The sequence below is a fragment of the Malania oleifera genome, chromosome 12 (genome assembly GCF_029873635.1).
Source record: "Malania oleifera isolate guangnan ecotype guangnan chromosome 12, ASM2987363v1, whole genome shotgun sequence".
NCBI classification, from domain to species: domain Eukaryota; kingdom Viridiplantae; phylum Streptophyta; class Magnoliopsida; order Santalales; family Ximeniaceae; genus Malania; species Malania oleifera.
The window spans coordinates 82,104,608-82,129,393 of NC_080428.1; the positions used below are offsets into that span (position 1 = coordinate 82,104,608).

General features: G+C 36.9%; 3 protein-coding genes across 4 annotated transcripts; 2 read left to right on the forward strand and 1 right to left on the reverse strand.

Annotated features, from left to right (window-relative positions):
* The first annotated feature begins 681 nt into the window (after nt 1-681).
* On the forward strand, nt 682-3,541 carry LOC131144709 (uncharacterized). 2 transcript variants are annotated; one of them, XM_058093538.1, is made up of 5 exons: nt 682-1,184; nt 1,739-1,895; nt 2,790-2,840; nt 2,972-3,064; nt 3,184-3,541. In XM_058093538.1, the coding sequence occupies exons 1-5, from the start codon at nt 1,018-1,020 to the stop codon at nt 3,259-3,261; spliced, it is 546 nt and encodes a 181-aa protein (XP_057949521.1). In that variant the 5' UTR covers nt 682-1,017; the 3' UTR covers nt 3,262-3,541. The 2 variants fall into 2 exon arrangements, with proteins under 2 accessions (XP_057949521.1, XP_057949520.1); XM_058093537.1 differs by having other exon boundaries at nt 2,972-3,059.
* A 1,319-nt stretch (nt 3,542-4,860) lies between these two features.
* On the reverse strand, nt 4,861-18,845 carry LOC131144708 (uncharacterized). The gene is made up of 11 exons (XM_058093536.1): nt 18,485-18,845; nt 15,246-15,328; nt 15,019-15,154; nt 14,228-14,721; nt 14,078-14,125; nt 13,652-13,826; nt 6,900-7,012; nt 6,714-6,810; nt 6,363-6,582; nt 5,995-6,148; nt 4,861-5,611 (listed from the first exon to the last, which is right to left on the reverse strand). Exons 1-11 carry the CDS (start codon nt 18,789-18,791, stop codon nt 5,201-5,203), a joined length of 2,238 nt encoding a protein of 745 aa, XP_057949519.1. The 5' UTR covers nt 18,792-18,845; the 3' UTR covers nt 4,861-5,200.
* Nucleotides 18,846-20,109: 1,264 nt separating this feature from the next.
* LOC131144710 (uncharacterized protein At3g61260) lies at nt 20,110-22,754 on the forward strand. The gene is made up of 4 exons (XM_058093539.1): nt 20,110-20,514; nt 20,683-21,834; nt 21,934-22,015; nt 22,370-22,754. Exons 2-4 carry the CDS (start codon nt 21,020-21,022, stop codon nt 22,577-22,579), a joined length of 1,107 nt encoding a protein of 368 aa, XP_057949522.1. The 5' UTR covers nt 20,110-20,514; nt 20,683-21,019; the 3' UTR covers nt 22,580-22,754.
* The last annotated feature ends 2,032 nt before the right edge of the window (nt 22,755-24,786 follow it).

Sequence of the window (24,786 nt, forward strand, 5' to 3'; positions counted from 1 at the left end):
TTGTAATAATAAATAAATAAATGCAGCAACATGACCAGTTGATTCATCAATGCAAAAGCCCTCAGAAGTAGAATTTCCTTTTTAACTAGAAACACTCCCAAATTTTATACGTTAATCTTACCCTTTTTTTTTCCCATTTTTTCACAATGACAAAACAATTACGATAAAATTGGTCAAAAATGACTCCCATAAGCAAAGCAATTCATCCACTTTAGTTATGACTTTTTAATGCAACACTATTATAGTAAAAGTAACTTGTCATTGCAAATTTTTTGTTTTTCTTTTTCTAAATTATAGCCATAAAACTATCTTGGTTGATACTAGTCTTGAATATGCATTATTCCTCACCCATCCAAAAAATTTTATTCTTAAAATGTTTAAAATATTTGTATTATTCATATTTTTTTGTCAAATTAAAAGGGAGATAAGCGCCTTTAGTCCTTTTATAAAATATAGAGAAGATTTATGTCTTTCCATAAATTTTAAGAATGATTTTTTCAAATCTTATATATTCATATTATTTTTTGTCAAAATTGAAGCTATTTATATGTTTTAAGTGAGTAGTGTGAATGTGCTGAGTCCAAGTAATGAAAAACATTGAATGACATTTTATTTTTTTAATATTGGTAAATTCCAAATCTTAATCATAGTTAGCATGTCCTTTAAGACGTGAATTGGAACGTGGGAGTTGGGATTCGGCATATTCACTCTTGTTTCAGAGAGCGCGCGCGCGAGGGAGGGAGAGCGAGAGAGAGAGAGAGAGAGAGAGAGAGAGAGGGAGGGGCAAAGACCGTTAGATAAGAGCATGAAGCAACTGCGCAAACGCACCAACGAAAGTACACGTTTGTGACATTTTTATTTGCCCCCTCTCTCTTTCTTCTTCGTCTTCTTCGAATTATTACTGTTTGCACCCATCGTTGATTGACCATTCTCCATCTTTGAACCTCTCTCTCGAATCGATCGACAGTTCAAGAGAAAAGGAACACACACACACACACACACACACACACAGAGGCGATGGATGATGTCGTGGCTACATCAGGATCGTTGATCGGGAACTCTGCGACTACTACTACTTCCTCCTCCTCGTCTTCTTCATCTTCCTCTGCTTTCAACAATTACCCGCTCCTCTCTGCTCTTCTCGCTTTCGCCATCGCCCAATTCATCAAGTTCTTCACCGCCTGGTATCTCTCTCTCTCTCTCGTCTTGATATTTGGATCTGGTAGGTTCATTTTCTTGTTTTAAATGTAGAAGGCCGGCTTCAATCGCCGGCCCTGATCCGTTGCTGTTCTTCGTTCTTGTGTTTCAAATTCTCACATGCGTGCTTTTTACACATCGTGAAGCCGAACACTGATGGATTACTCTATGCACCGATTAGGTTATTTTTGGTTCTACATAGATGAATTAATTTTGGAAAATTCCAGTTCTACGAAACAAAATTTCCTAAAAGAAAGACCTTTTTCTCACTCTGGAATTGTTCGCAGGCGTTTGGGCTTATTGTTTTTATATCCAATTTCTCGACCAAACAATGGAGTTGGAATTCTAAGGACTAAGGCCCCAATCCATTGTAGCTATTCGAAATCTTATGTTTTGTGTTCGAAAATGTTCAAAATTTGTCCAAATTCACAATCTCAAGATATTGATGCTGGTGTTTCTAATTGTTAATGGTGGATTCATCCTTGTAAAACTTGCAACTTGTTTACCCTAAGAGTCGTCTTTAACTGTGGTAGATTTGCAGGTATAAGGAAAGAAGATGGGATCTAAAGCAACTTATTGGATCTGGTGGGATGCCATCGTCCCATTCTGCCACAGTCACTGCTCTGGCTGTAGCAGTAGGGTTCCAAGATGGCTTTGGAGGATCTGTATTTGCGACGGCACTGGTCTTAGCATGTGTTGTATGATCTCTCCCCTGATCTTGTTATAAGTGTGATGCGCGCACACACACACACATATTAATAAACATACATGTACATAGACATATGTACACATATAAGGTTTATATAGTTCTCCTATTTAAAAACGTTAAATAAGAATTGCACAGTCGGAATCTTTAAAGTTGATCAGCTATTATCATGTTAGGTTATGTCTCACTATCCATTTCTATACTCCATCCAATCGGCCAAGCTAATGCCTACTAGCTGTTGCGTTTAGATCATGTTATTTGTTGTTGCTCCAAGATGTTCACCTAATTTGGCAACTTTATATTAATCTCACACAGGGCATTAGCAGATTGGGAACTCATTGAATTTGGTAATAGTCAAGTTTAACCCTGGATGAGACACATCATATTTTTAAGTTTTTGGAATCTGATTAATTTTATCCTATTGAATTCGTTTGGACCACCCATATCCTATCTTCATGCCTTACTAAGAGGGAGAGCGGGAGGGATAGACCCTTGGCAGTTGACATGGCTCCATAGTCCATCTGTCCATGTATGAATTTGGGGTGGGTTTATATATGTACCTGTGCATGTATATGTCTTGTGTGCTTGTAAATTTTCTAGGGATAATTGTGTCGCATCTTGTCTTGGATGACCAAGAGCATAACCATGTTTGATTCTTTTGTAATATGAATATATCGGATTCTAATCCTTGCCATTGGATTGATTTGAGGCACATCCAAATCAGTGGTTAAGCTCTGTACCTGCTTATTCTTTTCATAAGTTTCTTATTTGTGTGATGCTCATGATTAATTTTTCATTTCAAATAGAGAATAAAATGTCCAAGAGAATGACTCTTTCATAAAGCCTCGTGGCATGGTTGAGATTCACATGTAAATTTTTTTGGCAGGTGATGTATGATGCATTTGGTGTGAGACTACATGCTGGGCGCCAAGCAGAGGTTTTTTTTTCCCCTGTTGGTCTAGAAGCTATTGCTCGACTGTTTAGCACCCTGTAGAGTTATCTTAAAATATGTCGCTGTATGTACATCTCATATAGGCTTGCTTCCATATACTTGAACTGATCATTCAGGTTTTGAATCAAATTGTGTACGAGCTTCCTGCTGAACATCCCCTGGCTGACAGCAGACCACTACGCGAGCTTCTTGGCCATACCCCTCGTCAGGCTTGTTCAAATTCATGCCTCTCTTTGTTCTCACAATTTGTGATGCCTGGAAATTGGTTTAGTTTTTAAGTATACGCATAATAGTACACTGGTCACTCCCATGGCTCATTGTATTACAGGTTCTCGCTGGCGGGTTGCTGGGGCTTTCTACAGCAACTGTGGCCCACTTGATCACCGTAGCTATAAGTCAAGGCTGATACATTATGTGCTGTCAGCTGTTGCTGTTTCTGATCTCACTCGGATCCTTCTGCATGATAGAAATGTAGCTCCCATATTCTTACAGGAGTATAGTCTTTCTCATGTCTAAATACCAAACATTTGCTGCCAATGTTTCATTTCTTGCATTTAAGTAGCTAGTTGCTATCAGAAAAAGAAAAAAAGGTAGCTTCTTAGTTGTTGAACGATAGTGCATTAATTAGAGATGTAATTTTAATTGATTCTAGCTTTTTGATGAATGAAATTTTTTATTTCTTATAATTTACTGTGCAATGGTTCAAAAATTTGCTTGTGCTATTTGATCAAAATACATTTATTAATGCCCTATGTCTCATGTTAAAAATGCTGACTTAGCATTAAGATTAGGAAGTGATGATTCAAGGGATTAAGCACAATTTGGTTATGGTTTTAAGTTGCAATTCAGTTTTTGTACTTTTTTTTTTATGGGTAAAATCCATTTACACTCTTTTATCTGATAATGACATTGCACTCTGTATTCTTTAAAAATACCCAGATACCTTCCTACTTTATAAAGTTACTAGCAAAGTTCTTATGAGTTTATTCTAATTAAAGTGTGTTGTCTTTTATGTCACATTTGAGAATAAATATATACCTTTTCACTTGAGACTTTACATTTTGTTATTTATATTGTGCACAAGCATTAGGTAGGCTAGATGGGTCTTTGGGTTGAACAACATTTTGATGATGCTAAAATATACTCTACCAAGTGGCTCATATTTAAAATTATTTTTAGAATATTAAAAACATTCAATGTGCATTTTAATGCCTCTTTGCGTGAATTAGATTAATTTATGCACGCATATACATGCCTGTCTTGGTCCAAATGTCACTCTACTCGAATAATTTTATCATTAGCAGTATATTTACTTCAATAATTTTTTTTGAAACTTCTAAAATATAAATGGATAGGAATGGATAAAACATATAATGTACCGATCCAAACTCGACTTGAACTTGATCTGTAGCCTAATATATGTGTTTATGTTCATGCACGCAAACACATACATACAATCTTACATATGCATATACATGCACATGCATTTATTATTACCACTTGCATACAAATCATATGATTACAAAATATAGTATGTCAAATGTGAACAAATAAATAAAGAAAAATGGGAAGGCAAACTTTTTAATAGTCTAAACTTAGCAGCCGCTAGCTAACAATGATGAATTTGCATTTAATTTTATAAAGTGGGTATTTTTAAAAATACATTACACTAGAGATGTTAATGGATTTTACCCTGTTTAAAACAAATAAATAACAAGATGCTCCTAGATGGTTACAATTTAGAGCATCATAAAATTTACATACATGAAACATAATGGATGCTACATTTAACCAAAATAAACATCTTAAGTTGCATGAATGTCACATTGAATTGCACTCCTTCCAAAACTCTCATTACATTGGGTGAAAAATCTAATTTTTATTTCAGAACACACAAGCTACTCTGGGTAAAATCACCTGAAAAGGGCAAAATATGTGTCCACATCACTCATGATGTGTAATGTATGATTTGTGAATGCCAATGATGAGTAGTTTTAAATTGCAATTATAAAATAAATAAGGTAATCTTATTGAAAACCCCAAAATAAATAAGGTAATCTCATAGAGACCAAAAGCATATTTAACCCTAAAAAAATGCTCGACTACCAGAGACCAAGATGCTTGGAGAGAGAGGGAGAGACTTCATGAATGAATATTTATGTATATTTTCACTTATTCTTCATATGAAACTGTGGAGTGTGGACAAGCAGCTACCAAGTCTATTTTGGCACCAGCTAAAACTCGGGATGAATAAATCTCCAATGCCTCAAAAGTATAATGCCCGAACTGTCAGTTTGTACCGTGGAAGCATTACTAACACTTGTCCGGCCAAGTCCCAATACTTGCTAGGTTTCCTTCACTCCCAAAATAGCAGAGAAAACCCTTTTCAACTCAAAAATAGGATCCCCAGTAACTCCTGCCTTTGCGCACCAGGCAATGTGCTCATCGGGTCTAACTAAAATAGCTCCTTTGTCTGTCATCTGACACAAATTCCACCATGACAATGAAGATGATATGCCCCCAACTTCAACAACATCTATGAAATTCTCCCAAGGCTCCAATGCTGGCCTACTTCCTACTTCACTTGAAGTAGGAGTATCATGAGGCCACATAATGCACACCCTGGCAGAAACTTTAAATTCCTCAGCCACCTTGAATGCGGCACGAGCTATACAATAGGACTCCTTTGCTGGTGCTATGATGAGAAGGAACTCTACTCTATCAGCACACACAAGATCAAGTGTAGAAAATGTCTCCTACAAAAGACAATCAGATACAGTTATTGGGTGGAAAAAAAGTGAATTGAGTCATAACCATATAAAGTGAAGCTTTGTTCGATGAACAAATGGGAAAATGCTACACGACCATCAAAAGATCAAAGCTTCCTAGTAGACCCAAATTGACACTAAACCAGAAATCAGTAACAGGTTATTTATTGCTAATGAGCTCCAGCTTTATGAGACACAAATTAATATACACATGCAAGGCATGCATGTACAAAGATGGGAACACCTGCTGGTAAACTAGTCCTTACGAAAAAAAACCCCACAAGCATCCGCCCCCTTTCTTCCAGCACATATACCCAGAAAATGGAAGCCAAGACGAATGCAAAATAAATAAATAAAATGAGATCTGGTACCTCACTTGGCAACTTCGATAAGACCCTCAGGTTCATATGTGGTAGCCTTGACCCTGGATGTGCAGAGGGAATATAGTCCCTTCGACGGCCAGTAGGTACTTCTGGGGCATTGGGAACGCCATCACTGTCAGGAACAAGTGCTCCTTCAAGGTATCTGACATATTTTTCTTGGAATTAGATAAGCAAACAAAATTCTCAAATGACTAAGTGATTAGCTTGGAAAATTTTGTTGTCAAATGGCCCTAAATAAAACTAAAACCATCCCTAAAGCTCCAAAATTAGCTGTCATTATAAAAATCTGAAAACTTGCATTTGAATCATTTGAGAAAAATAACTGGACTGAAATCTAAATATCATAATGATGATACCTAAAGCCAAGATCCTCGGCAGGAAACTGCAGCTGAAGGCTCTGTCCTTTTTCTAAAATATGTCTTACTTTAGCAAGCCTCAAAGATCCAAGCAGGTTACTTTCATTCAGAAAAGACTCTGAAAGTTGTGCGCGACCTAAGGAGAAAATGCCCTCTAAAATTGCACTCTGTAGTCCAAGTGGTAAAATTGAACCAACCCCATTACTGACGACTCCATGCACTGCCAGAACAAACCAAAAAAAAAAAAAAATCACAACAAACAGGGAGCCTGTACCACTTCGTACCTTGAAGTTATAGAATCAAAAATTTGCCAAGAAACAAGATTCAAAGCAATGAACCTGGTTGGCCTACCTGAGTTTGCAATAGTAGGATTGAGACCGAGTGCAGTGGGAACTGCCATGGCGGCTCTAAAATTTTGAACGCTAAGTGCCGTATTGAAAAGTGCAATCTAACAATGGCCAATTGTGGATGTCAAAGGCATAAATTCTTAATAAAGGAGTAATGGTAGGATTAGGAAACGAAGGACCAAAGCAGTACCGGTCTACGTTCTGTTTCATATGTGTAAAGAATTGTTGATGGTGCAACACCCTTCACTACTGCACCTAATTTCCAGGCAAGATTATGAGCATCCTGAATGCCAGTATTCATTCCTGCATATATCATAACGAACTTATTAGACAAGTCTTTTAACTTATATCAACCAAATTAATTAAAAGCATACTTCTTTACTGATCATTTTAAATAGATCTCAAGAATAAGGTGATATATTACAACAACAACAAAACCAAACCTTAAGTCCCACTAGGTGGGGTCGGCTACATAAATCATTTTTCGCCAATTTATACGATCATGGACCATTTCTTTTGACAGATTCAGGAATATTAAATCCTTACTCACTATCTCCTCCCAAGTTATTTTAGATCTACCCCTACCCCTTCTACTGCCCCCCATAGTAACTAACTCATTCTTCCTCATTGGTGTAGTATGTGACTTACGTTACAAGTGTCCATACCATCCGAGTCGTCCCTCCCTTATCTTATCATCTATAGGAGCTACACGTAACTTACTGCAAATATATTCATTCCTTAATTTATCTTTCAATGTTATACCATTCATCAATCTAAGCATTCTCATCTCAACAACTTTTACTTTTTGAATATTATGTTTCTTCGTCGCCCAACATTCCGATCCATAAAGTATAGTCGGTCTTATAGCTATCCTATAAAACTACCCTTTAAATTTTATGGGTATTCTACGATCACAGAGCACACTTGAAGCACTTCTCCATTTTACCCAACCTGCTTTAACTCTATGCATTACATAATCTTCAATTTCTCCTTCAGCTCGCATAATAGATCCAAGGTATCGAAATCTACAAGTGTTATTTATTTCTTCATCATCAAGTTTAACTTTATCTTCAATATTACTCCTATCATTACTAAAATTACATTTCATATATTCTGTTTTATTTCTACTTATCCTAAAGCCTCTAGATTCCAAAACTTCTCTCCATAATTCTAACTCAGCCTCTATTCCATCCCTAGTTTCATCAATTAATATAATATTCATCTACAAACAACATACACCATGGAACCTCTTTTTGAATACTCTTAGTCAATTGGTCCATCACTAAAGCAAAAAGATAAGGACTCAAGCCAAGCCAAGGCACAAGCCCAAAATGCTCAAGCCAAGTTACTGTCATAAGCTGGAAAAGCTCATAAGCCACAAAAATTTTCCCGCAATCAATATGGGACACAAATATTTTCCCACAACCAATATGGGATTGAGAACCTTGGTATTTGCATGCAGAATATAACATTGCAATTTATTCGTCTGCCATTTGAGTAAATATTTGGATAGGTTTTCAGGTTTGCAAATATTTTCCCACAACCAATATGGGATTGAGAACCTTGGTATCACATGCAGAATATAACATTGCAACTCATTAGTCTGCCATTTGGGTAAATATTTGGATGGGTTTTAGGTTCCCTCCCTCCTTTAAAATATTGCAATTTATTAGTCGCCCATTTGGGTAAATATTTGTCTAGGTTTCGGGCTTGCAAATGTTTTCCCGCAAACAATATGGGATTGAGAACTTTGGTATCACATGCAGAATATAACATTGCAATTTATTAGTCTGCCATTTGGGTAAATATTTGGATGGGTTTTCAGGTTCCCTCCCTCCCTCCCTCCCTTCCTTAACATTGTAATTTATTAGTTTGCCACTTAGGTAAATATTTGGATAGGTTTTGGGTCCCACCCTCCCTGGTAGTCTGCCATTTGGGTAAATATTTGGATAGGTTTCAGGTCTGCAAATATGTTGGTCTTACAAGACTTAAAATCTTATTTTGATGATAACAAATCAAGGAAATTTAATATGCTTTTAAAGTGGTGATGTTTCAGGAATCAAGTATTAGAAAGTTCAAGATCAAGTAATCACAAGAGTACATTGTAAACCTACAAACAAGTGATTCAAACAAAGCTCAAATCAAAGTTTGACAAATACTATGAAAGCTCAAAGAGTGTTGAAGCTCAAGACAAGATGAACTCCAAGCAAGCACATACATGAAGACTTCAATAATTGAACGTTTTAGAGTCTTAAGGAAGTCTTATGTAAGTACTTCAATTTAAAGTTCAATATGAATGCATTGAACTCTTTAGGAATAATAAAAACCTAGAGACCTATTTTTAAGCTCTGGAAAAATATTTTTCAAAGTTATAAATTAAAAGGCCCAAAGAGCAAAAAGAGTTTTGAAATAAAAATCTTAAAAAACAAAATTTTCAAATGCTCAGGCGCCTGACCTAAAACAGACAGGCGACTGACCTTTTTATATTTTTTTAAGATGGCAGACAGAAGGGTGCCAAGCGCCTCAACTTACCTTGGCAGGCGCTTGACCTTGACAACTAAGGCAACTGACCTTCTTTTGCCAGGCGACTAACTGTACACTGACTTTTTAAATAAAACTGGATTTGAACTAGACATGCACCTGACCCTTTTAAAACAAGCGACTGCCATTCGAAACTTTTTAAAAGTTTAGTGCAGGAAAGTTTTAAATTTGGTTTCTTGAGCTCCAAACTTCCGCAAACTTGGGAAACACTCCAAGTAAACTTGGGGAACAAGGAATACACTTTTTAAGCTCTATATATAGCCTCTAAGGCAAAGATTTTAAATCGCCAAGAAATTATTCAACAATTAAATACTCTCAAGTGCTCTCAATTCTCAAAGGCTATCTTGCTCACATCTTGCTGATATTCTCTACTGAGTTTTTGCTGAAATTCTCACACCGAAATTGAGCATAAAATCTGAATCTTACAATCATAGAAAAATCATACCAGTGATAAGTTTACTTTGAGCTTCAATTTCAGTGCATATAGATATTTACTTTGAAGTATACTCTGTGCTTAAAATTGTACTAATCTACTCTTTTGAGAGTGTCATTGTAGACCAAATTGTTTCTTATTTCTCTTATAGTTTTTTACGGTTCAAGGTTGGTTGAATCGTTGTACCGAGCGTGGGGTATCACTTGGAAAGGGGGCTCCACCCTAAAGGATGGATTGTAACGGTATGTTCCGCCCATAAAGGAATGCTATAGTGGAATCCTTAGGCGGTCTTGTCTAAGGCGAGGACGTAGGCTGGGTATAAGCCGAACCTTATAAAAAACTCGGTCTCACTCTCTTTAATTTTCCGCACATATATAACTGCGTGGTTGTTAATTTCGAATTTATAAATTGTGTCGATTGGATATTAAATAAACCAAAAATTAATTTGATTTTGGGATTGCGGAAACCAAACGGGGGTACGTTGGTTGATCAATAATTTTTTGCGGAAACCATAAGGGAGTACATTGATTGATTAACATCCAAGACTCATTAATTGAAAATTTATTTAAAATCTGAGTTTTGGAAGAGTGTTGGAATTTTTAATTGTGCTTTATTAAAACGGGGCTTTTACCAAACTCTACTTTGAGTCACACAATCGCTGAATATTGGAAGCTTTGTTGAATTTATTCTTTAGTGTGAATCTTGTTTTGGTTATCTTGTTGAGAGGATTGAATTATTCAAATGCTGAAAGCATTACATTGTGAATCTTTGGTTTGTGTTGATTGAATCAATTTATTGGTTGGGTGTTAATTGACATAACTGCAAGATCAAGTTGATTTACTCATTCTTAAAATTTTAAAAGTGAATATTGATTTCTAGCTGATATTGTAATTCAAATCATCCTTGTTTGAAAACTTACAATAAGTTGTGAATCCATAAAACAAGTTAAAAGAAACTTTTAAAACCCAATTCACCCTCCTCTTAGGACTATACCTTAGTTTTCAATTTGTATCAGAGCGGGGTTATAGCAAATCTTAATTAGAAGCTATACAAAGATCTTTATGGCACACCTAGGCGTAGCTCCCTTTGCTGAGGGTCAATCCTCATATAGACCTCCTCTCTTTTGGGGAGTCAACTATACTTTTTGGAAACAACGAATGAGGATATACCTGCAAACCATGGATTGGAAAGCTTGGAAAGTTGTCACACATGGCGACCTTGTCCCTACCAAAAACATAGATAACAAAGAAAAACCTAAAGAGGAAAAAGAGATGACTGACAATGACCATAAGATGTTGCAAGTAAACTCAAGTACTATGAATATTTTATATTGTGCTCTTGATGTAAATGAATTCAATAGGGTCATGGCATGTAAATCAGCTAAAGAAATATGGGATAAACTAGAGGTAACCTATGAAAGAACGGTTGATGTTAAAGATAATAGAATCGACATTCTCACAAGCGAGTATGAGGCCTTTAGGATGAACCCAGATGAAACCATCACTAGTATGTACACAAGGTTCGCCCATATAATAAACTCCCTCAATGCCTTAGGAAAGAATTACTCAACTTATGAAATGATCCAAAAAATTCTTAGAGGACTTCCACCGATTTGGGAACCTAAGGCTACTGCAATAACTGAATGAAGAAATTTGAAAAACACCTCTGTAGATGAATTAATAGGTCCTCTACTCACTTATGAGATGACAATAAACAAAAGAAGTGGAAAATCTTAAAACAAGGAATCCATTGCATTTAAAGCCTCAAGTGAAAGCTCTAGCGATGAAGATGAAGAGGTAATGGATGATAACGATATAGCCCTCATAACCAAGAGACTTGCAAAAATCCTTAGAAAGAAGAATAAAAGAAAATTCTGGGACTCAAAATCAAGTGAAGAAGAAACTAATAAGAAAGAAACCAAGAAAGAACGTCCTACATGCTATAATTGCTAGAAAGTTGGACACATAAAATCGGATTGTCCACAGCTTAAGAGGAATTCTAAGAAGAAAAAGAAAAAGGCAATAAAAGCCACTACATGGGATAATATTAGTACAAGTAGTTCAGAAAGTGAATCAAGTGACCAAGAAATTGCTTATACTTGCTTTATAGCATGGGACGATAATGAAGAACAAAACTCCTCATCCAAATCATTTAATGATTATAGTGATGATTCATCTAATGAATCCAATGATGAGAGTATGTCATCTTATGAAGAACTACAAAGTGAATTATTTAAAGCTCATAAGATTTTAGTTAAAGTAACTAAACGATATACTTCATTGAAAAATAGGAATGAAATTGTGATAAAAGAATTAGAATCTAAAAATCTTACTGAAAGAGAAAATGATCTAAAAATCAAGAGATTAGAAAGTAAGAATGAAAAGATGATGAAAGAATTAGAAGATTTAAGATCTCAAGCTTCGATTGAAAAAGGAAAAGACCTAGTCATTGATGAACTTGAAAGCAAAATAAATCAGATGACAAAAGAACTAGTAAGGTTGCAAGCTAACTGCAAAGGAATTAAAAATTCAGAAATACTTTGCCTTGAAAAGAAAATTGAGGATCAAAATAAAATAATTTACAACTTCACTAGAGGAAAAAAATATCTTGATAAAATGATTGGTGCACAAAGAATATCCTTGAATAAAGAAGGCATAGGATTTAATGGAGTTGAGAATACAAGAAAAAAGAACCTCTACATGGGGAACTTTGCAAAAGCCTCCAAAGATTATGTTAGCCCCTCTTCAAATGCTTACACTCATACCACATGTTTTCTATGTAAGGAGAAATGACACATTAAGTTTGAATGTCCATTAAAAAGAAAGGGTGCAAAAATCAGACAAGTTTGGAGAATAAAAGAATCAACTCTTGGTAAACAATCCGGATCCAAGAAAGTATAGGTACCAAGATAAAAAACCTAGTTCACAAACTAAATTCTCTCCATAAGGGAGTACGTTGATTGATTAACACCCAAGACTCATTAATTGAAAGTTTATTTAAAATCTAAGTTTTGGAAGAGTGTTGGAATTTTCAATTGTGCTTCATTAAAATAGGGCTTTTATCAAACTCTACTTTGAATTACTCAATCGCTGAATATTGAAAGCTTTGCTGAATTGATTCTTTAGTGTGAATCTTGTTTTGGTTATCTTGTTGAGAGGATTGAATTATTCAAAAGCTGAAAGCATTACATTGTGAATCTTTCGTTTGTGTTGATTGAATCAATTTATTAGTTGGGTGTTAATTGACATTACTGCAAGATCAAGTTGATTTACTCATTCTTAAAGTTTTAAAAATGAATATTGATTTCTAGCTGATATTGTAATTTAAATCATCCTTATTTGAATACTTAACTTACAATAAGTTGTGAATCCATAAAAAGAGTAAAAAGAAACTTTTAAAACCCAATTCACCCCCCTCTTGGGACTACACCTTAGTTTTCAAAATATTATCCCACAACCAATATGGGATTGAAAACCTTGGTATCACATCTAGAAGATTACATTGCAATTTATTAGTCAGCCATTTGGGTAAATATTTGGATGGGTTTCAGGTTCCAATACTGATACAAGATGCCTCATCTCTTTCTCTCATCTCCACTAGTGTGTCAATAGTGAGGCCAGAAGGCCTCCTTTGCATAAAGATCATTCTGATTCATCACTCTGAATATCCAATCTACAATTCTAGATACATTTATTTGGGACATATGTCAATATTTTTGCTTCTGTTTCTAGATAGCCAAGAAACTTCTGAAATCACTTGATTTAAGAAATTATCTGTACAATTTAGTGATAACAACTCTAAATTACCCAATGTATGAGCCATGCTGATGCTGGCAGGAATGAGAGTCATTTTTCTCTCATCTCTCCATTTAATCACAGAATATTGCTTTACTAGAACATGCAGTGCATAAAACAAAGTTCAAACATGAAAACAAGAGGAACATGCAATGTCTGTAAGAAGAAAAGTACCAAAACCACCAGCTGGGGGAAAACGGTGAGCAGCATCACCAGCAAGTATTATTCGGGTGCCGTGGGATGCAAACTTATCAGCAACTTCAGCATGCATCACCCATGGCTTTATGTCAATAACCTCTACATCTGAAAGCTCTTGACCAACCAGTTTGAAGATCAATTTCTCACACATCTACAACAAGTTGAATCCTTGAAAGAAACTATTAAAAAAAAACATAATACTTCTTAGCACGCCAAAAATTTAGCCCTGTCTGCAAGAATGGACATATTTATTCTGCACAAAGGAAAAGTAATTGCTTCTTTTCATTCTTCCAGCCTCAATCTAGTACTCATCCCTTTAAGTAAAGCACAAAAAGAAATTGCGAAGGACCAGGAGCAAACTTTCTCCATGTAGAATATTCATTCCTAGGAAATAAAATTTACCTCAAAATCGAAATCTTCTAGTTTTTGCTGAGGTGGATAAAATGGCATCTGCAAGGGCACAAGTACTAATCAAATTTCAAGAACATGGCGCTTTAAGGCAGTGTCAAATCAATAAAGATAAATTCTGATGTATTCGAAAGCTTAAAATACCTGCAATACAAATTCTCCTTGCTTGAGATCGTGAGCAACAAGAACCCCTATAACTTCTGGATTGAAAATAAAGAATAGCATACCAGGTCTCTCATTAAGCAGGTACTGTCCCAGGTCCCGGCTCAAAAAATGAACACTGACAAGCTTCTGCAAGTCCTTCTGGCCTCTCATGCCTACTCCTGCAAGCTTTCTTACTGTGCTTCCGGCACCATCTGTACCAACAAGGATATGACACTGGATTTTTCTCTCTATATGTTTCCCTTCCCTAAGACAAGATGCAGTCACAGTAACATAATGGTTACTAGTATCGATGGATACACACTCATGCCCCATTAAAATATTCCCTTCCCTTAGGGAGGCATGATTAAACTCTTCTAACCCTTCACCAGTACAAATGTGGAAGTGGAGACTTTCAAGCTGCCTATGAAGTAACCCGATCAATTTGTATTGTGAAAAGTGGGCAACAGACACTGGGCTGACAATTTGCTCAAAATCTGAAGATAAGAAACATTGACAATGAAATGTTAATGCCTATTCTCAATGCAAATCATAAACAAAAAGAGAATCATGTTAATATCTTCGGAAATCCTACTCACCAGATTGTAGAGAAAAATCACTGGACACCCAAAACTTACTCATACTATTTTATAAAACTGCCCCATGAAAAATAAAAGAACACCCAACGGATTAATCTCTACAGCCTAATGAGTAAGGCAGAATATTTTACATGGAGCGGACTCCAGGATTGCTGCATTCTCAGTGGCAATATTGACCTTAGGGCTGAATCACACCTTGAGGTTGCATATGGTCTACTGACCCAAGAATAGAACCAGAAAGTGATGTGCAGTATATAAATTTCCTCCACAAATCCACAGGTGGTTGAGACCTCTGAATCTCCTCTGCCAAACCATCCAATTTGCGAAAAACCTAACAAGAACTCTATATCAAAACAGAACTACATGTTTCAAGCAAACCTTTAAAATCATCTAAAGTGCATCTTTGATTTGAGGAAACCAACCTCCATAGATCGATTGTTGACAAAGTGTGCCTGTGGGTGTCTAGAAAACTTCTTACTTTTCTCCAAAACAGCACATTTGATCCCTAAAAAAAAGGCCATGAAGCACAAGTGAATTAAAGTGCTGATTCCAACTTCATTGGAGCAACAGAAATTATATACATGCTGATATATATATATACACACGTAAACAGAAATTATAGACATATATAAAATTTGGTCTATCTAGAGAGCGCAAAGTTTACATACATATATATAGATGTGAATAAAATTTTATCTATCTAGAGAAAACGTAGTTGCAACTAGGGGTGCAATCAATTCTTATCAGCTCGGTTTCGAACAAAATGATAACCGAACTGAAAAAATCGGTTTTCAAAATCTAAAACCAAAACCAAACCGTACACTGACAGTTTAGTGTAACCATAAACCGAATTTTTACGGTTCAGCTTGGTTTCCACTCTGTTTTTGATACAAAATTTATATTTTTTAAAAATAAATAAGATTTGCAAGCCCATCGAATGTATATAGGGGTGGCTCACTCACACAACTTGAATGTAGAGCCTTACTCAATGCAATGATAGAAAGGACAGATGGATTTTTATATGGGAAGGGAGGGAGCTTCTATTCTTCCTCCAACCAATGTGGAGCAAAGGTTCCCCCAGGCCAAGTCCGCAACCCAACAGCCGGATCTTCCACTCCACTACACTCGTCCCACATCATCAAAATAAGGATTTTGAGAGTCATGTATCATATATAAAATCCTTTCCCACTCCTTCCTTATCCTTGAGCAAGTTCAACAACAATGCAGATTTAACTAGTCAAAAAAATTAATTAATAAAACAAAGTATTAAATGGTTTCAATTATATAATTACATAAATAATATTTTTACAATACACATATATATAGTATTAAAAATAATCATTTTAAAATTACAATCGGTTTTCAATTTTTTCAGTTCAATTTTTAAGTGAAACCGAAGACCGAAACAAAAATACCGAACCGAAGTTTCAAACGGTTCGATTTCGGTCCGGTTCTCAGTTTTTCGGTAAATTTTGTACACCCCTAGTTGCAACATTCTCACTGTATCTTGAGTCATTAAAGAAATATACATGGAACCCCTTCAGGAACTATTTTTTGGCATCACAGTGCAATTAGTTACTTGTTTAAAAGCTAGGAAGACTGAAATTTAACCGACATCAATGAGATGTTGCCATTGCTAGCCCCCAAATAAATACCATAATGTCTAAACATATGTCTTTTGATTCTAATTGACAGGGTGTTAGGGTCTTAGGAGTTTTGTGACCCTAATACCTGGTTTTGGTATATGATTCTGACTTGGAGGGAAGGTTGATTAATCTAGATGCAACTATGAAGATGTCATGGGGATGGTTTTGGTATGTCACTGTGATGTTGTGGTTGATTCAGATAGTATTGATGGTGGTGTTCTTGAACCTAAGATGTATGATCATTAGATCCTTGGTGGTTACCCATATCTAACCAAGAATACTTCGGAGACCTGACTTTTGAGGGGGAATGCTAGGTGAGCGCCCTACCTCTCCTTTTATCTTATTGGGTACGAAGCAAGCACCTAGAGGAGCACTCAATGGCGGGCTCTTGACATCCTTGACAAGTGTCCTAGGCTTCCATTTGGGATTGGGAACCCCATGGATGATCCATTTGAGAATGAGATCGCACGATACTCTTAGCCCAGAGGTTTGGGTGTTCCGCCCTTCTTGGTGTTGGCAATACAATTGGGCGAGGTCATCCTAGGTTTGGGTGTTCCGCCCTTCTTGGTGTTGGCTATACAATTGGGCAAGGTCATCCTAGACCCCAATTGTTTTGTGGTGATGAGAGTTACCCCAATATTAGGGGAATGTCAATTTATCTCCCTTACGTTCGAGTCTGAGTTCCTTAGTAATGACCTTAGTTGGATCAAAGGCTATCGAGCCGTGAGACTTGACCACTTGGTTACACACTTGGGTGTTTCCTCAGATGAGGATGAGTACAAGTGGGCTACACTTGGTGTAGTCCTGCCGTTGCACGAGTGTGACTCTATAGATCTAGGCAAGGGTGATTTCTTCTGACCTTTGGGATCTCCCCGTCCGTGAGACAGGGCAAATACATCACCAATTTTTTATTCGACTTATTGCATTCACATGCAACTCTAATTTTATTAGGGGTATAAAAGTTAATCATAGGTTCACGGCACTGACTAACAATGTGAGTCACTCAACAAATACCACTTAAATCTTAAGATAGCTAGTTAAATGTCTAAGTTCAATAATATTTATAATACATAAGAACAATCAAGAGCAACATTTTTTCATGAAATACTAACTAGTGTCAAATCTCAAATTAGCAACAAAAAATCTATGGGTTGAGCTGCAGTTAAATCATGAAGAAAAGCAAACTCAACATGGGCAAGATAAATTAAGGAAATGTAACAAATTCATACAACCACGAAAAAACAGCCACAAAAATCCCAAATATCATTGGTTTCTCCAACAATACAAATGCTTATCAATTTTAGCTACCTGCTGATCCAAGAACTGTAGATACCATAACAAGCATCTTGATCAGCATGACTAACCAAGTAAACTAATGCTCGTGTGTCCATCTGAAAATCCGAAGTATTAGCATATATGGCATATACGGCAACAATGTTCTTGTTCCAATTCAACAAAACTTGATCCCAACTACTAGCGAGTAAATGGTCATTTGATCAAAATGTTTTTAGGTTGGTCATTGTGAAACATTTTTTTAAGGTAAATTCTTAATCGTTGACTTCTCATGCAACATAGTGCAGTAACTGGACTAAAATTGCTACACATGACTACATTAGAAAAATATTACAATGAAAAAATGAAAATCAGTAACCAACTATGCTCGACCCCAGTAACAGCTAAAAACAGTAATGCAGATACTCCCTTAACGTGCCCTTAGTTGCTGAGAAAATGAACAAGAAAACTTAAAAAACGAATTAAGAAAGAACAAGCTTTGCACAAACAGTAACCAACTATGCATTCGACTCCAGTAAAAGCTAAAAACCGTAATGCTGGCACTCTCTTAACGTGCCCTTTGTTGCTGAGAAATGAAAAAGAAAATTAAACAAACGAATTGAGAAAGAACAAGCTTTGCACAAATAATATATATATATATATATATATCATATTCTACTAGCTGTCTCCAATTTCTGGGCATTAAAGTGTTACCGGAAGAAAATATAGACAAATAAGAATACCCAATTTGGCGAGTAGTATGGAGAGAACAAGACCGACGGGTCCAGCGCCGACGATCAGAACCGGAAGAACCCCATCGTCGCCGTTGAAGAAATTCTTCTTGGAGTCTGATAACCCTCTCCTCTGAATATACTCCAATGGGTGACCTTCGATCCTCCATCCTCTGCTGGGGAGGCCGTTAAACCCTCTCATAAACCCTAAAACCCCCATAGCTGAAACAAAAGCAGCAAATTCAATTGACGGGTGCTTAAGCGGGGACAGGAAGACTCCTGGAAGTGGAGCCCTCAGGTTTTCATCGATGCCTTCCATTTCTGGGTTCCAATCAGACCTCGACCCGGGCTCGGTGGCCCGCCCGGCCCGACTGACCTGGCTCGATAATGGGTCGAGTCTGGATATATCATTATCTCAAAATTAACTAAGAGAAGAGAAGACATTTTTCAACCTTTATTTTTTCTCTTATTATTTTTAAAAAAATCATTCTTCTATAATTTTAAAACTAAAATAAAATTATTAAGTAATGAATAATTAATTAAATTATATCTCTTAAAAAACTATTCATTATTTCTCTAAAGGCCTAAATTTAGTGTCGTAAATAAACAGAAAAATAATATTAGGAAAATTTACGATTATATCATATTATTTCTCAAAAAGATATTTTCAATCTATACTTTTTTTTCTTATTATTTTTAAAAATAGCATTTTGTGTGTTGCATAAATTTTATGTCATTATATCAAACAAAGACATGAACAATATCTATTGTTAAAAGTCATTACACTTGTGGATTAGATGGGTCTCGAAGAGAATCCAAATTTTGTCTATGACAGAAAAGGAAAAGAAAAAATAGTAACACAATCGTACACGACAATTCCACATATCTTTTTTTTTTTTTGTCATGTGTTAATTGGTGGGAGCATAGTCCTCATACCATAAATTCTTATTTCACAAGATAAGGCTATCCCTATCATGATAGTACCACAAGTCAAGTATTTTACGAGAATCTCTCTATTTGTGCTCAATTGGATAAAGATTAAAGAAACTTATAAGATTTTGGTATAGAAACATTTGAGTACTTCATACATTGTTTCCTACCTTGATGACATGGTTAGTGCATTTGGTATAAATAAATTATGTACCTTAAATTTTCAAAACCGTTACACAAAATCCTCAAATAATAGCACACTTAACAGTCGGAATCTTATTAATAGTCATTTTATCTAATGCAAGCATTGTAATTCAGCATTTACAAAACTTGCTGATTCACAATTTGTCCAAAATCCAAATGCCATAATTTCAGCACCCAGTACAATAATTTCAACACCAGCCAATGGAGTAGGGTGGATCCCCTGTTGTCATGAGATCACTGGGCAATAATAGATAAAGCCGAGCCCAGATGGTACAATCACAGGGAAGGGTCATTTAATATAGGGCCAGTAGTACCATTGTATTGCATAAGAACAGTTGGTGCCCATAATAGCCACGTGAAAAAGTTCAGAAACCCCATCAGCCCTCTGAGGGCCGACAGTGCCCCAGCTCATCTGACATCTTTAGGTCACCTTGACCCCCTCCAACGGACACTTACATGGACCTATTAACCGTTAAAAGGACAACCGTATTTTAAAAAAACCCAGCCTCTTTCCCTCTCTCTCTCTCTCTCTCTCTCTCTCTCTCTCATGGGGAACAGAGCAGAGGAGAGCAGAGCAGAGGGGAGCACGTACAGTAGCAATTTTTTTTTTATTTAATCTTTCCTGAAACTCTTCCCTAGATTCCATTGTGAGCGAAGATGGGTTGCCCCCCACCTGCAGGTTCAGTAATAAAGTCCACATCTTCCAATGCAAAGTTTATTTTATGCAAATTTTTCCCCATTCTTACCATCTGGTGCCTTGTTTGGACAATGGGTTAGCAAATTTTTTAATATTCACTGGATCTGATCAGCTTCAGCTTCATATACATCTCTGCAACTCTCAAACATCCATGGTGTCCGAGTTTTATTCCCTGCACATTTCTTTCCTTGATCTGCAAAACTGCTCTGAGGTTTGTGTTGCTTGCTGCTGTGTGGGGTTTAGTTAGCCATTTGAATTTTTGTGTGATGTAGCAGATATGGTAGTCCTGTTTTAGCTGCTTGTCAGTTCAATCTTGCAGTTGAAAAAGTTTTTTAACTTTTATGTGATTGCTTTATAATCTCTTTTCTTTCCCTTGAAGAGCTGCTTAAATCTGGGTATTAGCTCAAACATCCAGTTGAGATGTTGCGGGAAATGGTGTGTGAAGCATGAATCTAAGGCAGTTCATATCTTTGTTTGCACTCTCAAGATCTAATCGAAGTGAATAGAAGCCTAGATTTTAGAACATGACATGGTTCATATCTGTTTAGTTACGATCTACACTTCGCAATTTTGAGGGGAATTAGATTTATGTTTCTTAATTTGGTGGGTTAAAGCTTGAAGAGTTCATTGTTTGGGTTCATCTATACAGTTATATGGCAGAGAGGAATGGAGCTATCTTGAGAAAACACTAGATTAGCTGTGGGGAGGAGAGGATAATGAGATCCATAGAGGATAAGGGTTGTTGTAACTACGGACCAACACATGAGATCTCAACTGGAAATGCAGCTAGTTTCGAGTTTCATAAGGGAAATGGAACAAAGCGCAATTCACATCATCGAACGGCCTTGGGCAAACCAACCCCATCCAAATGGGATGATGCACAGAAATGGCTAGTTGGGCTGTCAAGAGGGGGAGATAAGTACAATTCCAAACCGAGGAATTCAAATGCCGATGACAGGAGACTAATTGCCCCGGTTCCTCAAAAGGAAAAGGACTATTCAAGCGGTGAAGACGAAGCAGAAGAAGAGGTAAACCAGTGTTCCGGGTCTGCACACGCAATTCAAAATGTAGAGACAAAGAAGGTAGACTGTGGGGAATCGTTTTGGCGAATCAGCAAGACTCCAGACGATTCAACAACAGCCACAAGGTCTATATCTGTGAGGGATATGGGAACTGAGATGACTCCCATTGCAAGCCAAGAGCCTTCAAGAACAGCCACTCCTATTAGAGCCACCACTCCTGCAGCAAGAAGCCCCATGTCTTCAGGGTCTTCGACTCCGGGCAGGTGCGAACACGGTGGGCAGGCTGTTGAGAGCTACCAAAAGGGTCTGTCACCAACCGAGGGCAGAGACGAGGCTGCCCCTTTTGGCAGGGGGAATGGGTCAGCCAGACATTGCAAAGGAAATGGAGAAGAATCCAACATTTGCAGGACTACTGAGAGCAAAAATTTGGAGCAACCCGGAAAGCTGAATTCCTTAGAAAGTAGAGCAATGGCCTGGGACGAGGCCGAACGTGCCAAATACATGGCAAGGTGAATGTGTACTCTTCAACTCTTATCTTTCTTGTCATAAATTTTCTGCTCCCAAGTAAAGTGTTTGCAGTCTTTGACAAGCTTATATCATGTATGCAGGTACAAGCGCGAAGAGGTGAAAATACAAGCATGGGAGAATCATGAAAAGAGGAAAGCTGAAATGGAAATGAGGAGAATGGAGGTAATCCAAATCCTCTCAATTTTTAGTTTATAATCAATTTATGAAAGAATTATTTGATTTAATACACTGCTGCCTCTTATGCCAAACAAATATTAATCTTCTGTATTCATAAATGCATAATCTTCTTCAATTTTTTTTGTTGAAAAGTGAGTAATTTGTTCTTTACTTTTGTGGCACCACTCTCCCCACATGGGTGTAGCCTAAGTTGTTATCATATAGTTCCACTGTCACATAATCATTAAAATTCAAGAAACCACAGACCAATTGTGGGAGATTGGATAAAAGGTCAAACTGTGGAGAATTCATCGCATAATTGCTTAGGTTTCTGACAACTTGTGTGCTTTATACCATTAGGTGAAGGCTGAGAGATTGAAATCTCGGGCTCAAGAGAGGTTAACGAACAAACTTGCAGCAACTAGGAGAATAGCCGAAGAGAGACGGACAAACGCAGAGGCAAAACTGAATGAGAAATCTGTGAGGACTTCTGAAAGGGCAGACTATATTAGGAGGACTGGTCATTTGCCCTCTTCCTTCTCTTTCAAGCTGCCTTCCCTCTGCTGGTAGTAACTTTCAGTGTATTTTTATATTGCAACATTTTCTGGTAATTCTGCTGTTTTATTTTTCTTACTGTGAATTTGTGGATTCATTGTGAAATTTATGATTATGTTGACTGCTGGGAAATGCATTTGTGGGGTTTTAACTCCTTGAATAAATTAGGGGGCACCCCATTTAGATTGAACTTTTTTTTATGAGACTTGTTCTTGGAAAGCATAACAGATGAGCTGTAATTAACCAAGTTTGCCTCCAACAGGTTATGATGAAACGTTTTTCAATCCGCAGGGAACATTCAAGGCTTCAAATGCCCAATTGGCTGAGTTCGCAATGATAAAAACGTATTTTCAAAATAAGTTGGAAGGGTAGACATAGGAAATATTCTTGATTTTTCTATGAACCTTGCTGAGAGAACATTATGAAGCTGTTGAAGCTGCTTAAGTGGAAATTGCCAAGTTTTTTTTTTTTTCTTTTTCTTCCTTGGGCGTTCATAATTTCTAGAATAACAGCAAGATTGTGAGCGAAAGTTCATAATAACTGTTGAAATTTTCAATAGTTAAAAGGGTCTCTATTGTTGGGAAATCACTTGTGAGATTTGTACCAGAAAGAAAATGAAGCAACGGTTTATATATATGGATGAGATTTGGATCAAGTTGGTTCTTATATGTATATCAAGACCATGCAACAACTCCTCTGGTGTTGACACTAACCGTGATATTATCTTACTCATGCAAATCATAAATGAGTGAGCAAGCAATTAGAAGTCTAAAGCAACTACCAAAAAGTTAAACGACTGATTTTGGGAGTATGAATTTCATATCTTTGATTGGATATATTTTAATATAATTTTGTATTACATTGTACTCAATTCCAATACAAACCCAAATCCTAGGTTTCTCTAAACATAAAGTAAGGTTATGTTTTGGAGCACATGTTTCATCTTATATTTGGGATTATATGAATTTGGGTAAATTTTAATACAAGAACTGGTAGAGTGTTGTCTAAATCTTGTAAATCTATAACCAATACCTAAAATTCATACTCCCAAACATAGGGTAAGGTTACTTATGGCTAATGGAACGAAAATTGTATGATAAAATAATAACTTATTGAGAAATAATTAATGTGTTGGTGTTGGGGGGTAAATCTACCAGCAACAATCGCACAAGCAAAATATACAACCACAATATAAGACCAGATTTACGTGGTTCGGTCCACTGTGACCTACGTCCACAGGAGAATGCACAATCCACTATAACCGGGAGAATTACAACAAGGAGGAGGCTACTGCCCTCAAATCGACGCTCTCTCTCTTTCTCTCTCTCTCTACAACACACACTCTGCCTCACACTACTCTACACACCGCCACACCGCATTCTGCAACTCCTTCTCTCTACACACACCACAGCACGCAACTCACAATCTTGCCACTCAACGCACAGATTACGCACACATACATCACACACACACACACACACACACACATATATATATACATGGATGGGGGGTAAAAGTCAAATAGAGGTGGCTACAATTCAACATGGTAGGCAGAATTTGGTGGCCGTCAATTTCCAACGTCAACGATTGCGGCTGGGTGGTGTGGCTGCAGACTCCAATACGAGCCACACCCTAACAATCTCCACCTTGGCGAGTATCGACTCCCAAGTCCACGGCTCCACCTTGATACGAACTTGATCAAGGAAAATCTTCATAGCTTGGTTCAAACGTCTGAACCATTCAAAGAGCACCGCCTTCTTCATCAGCCGACCGAACTCGTCTATTCGCTTCTAACGACATGCAGCTATCATTATCCGAGATCAAACCACCAACCACTATGGTTCCCATCAACTGATATAGCCCAGGAGACTTCTTCCCAATAAATATCATTGAGTCACGTCGGGTCACCTCCATAGCTCCACCAGCAACAGAGATTTGACAACCCTTAGAATCCAATCGACTAAGGCAGATCAAATTTGTCACGACCTGCTCATTTCCCACATAAATTTTTTTTTTATAATAATATAATCATAAAATCAATACCACACATCTCACATTCTAGCTCAGCAGGTCACAATCCACCTGGACTGGTGGGTACAAGGGATACATCAGAACATACAGTAGAAGCCTACGCAGCAGAAAATGTACAAGCATTTACATAGCATCATATCATACATCACAATATACCAGAGTTACTACAATCACTGTACTTCCATATATAC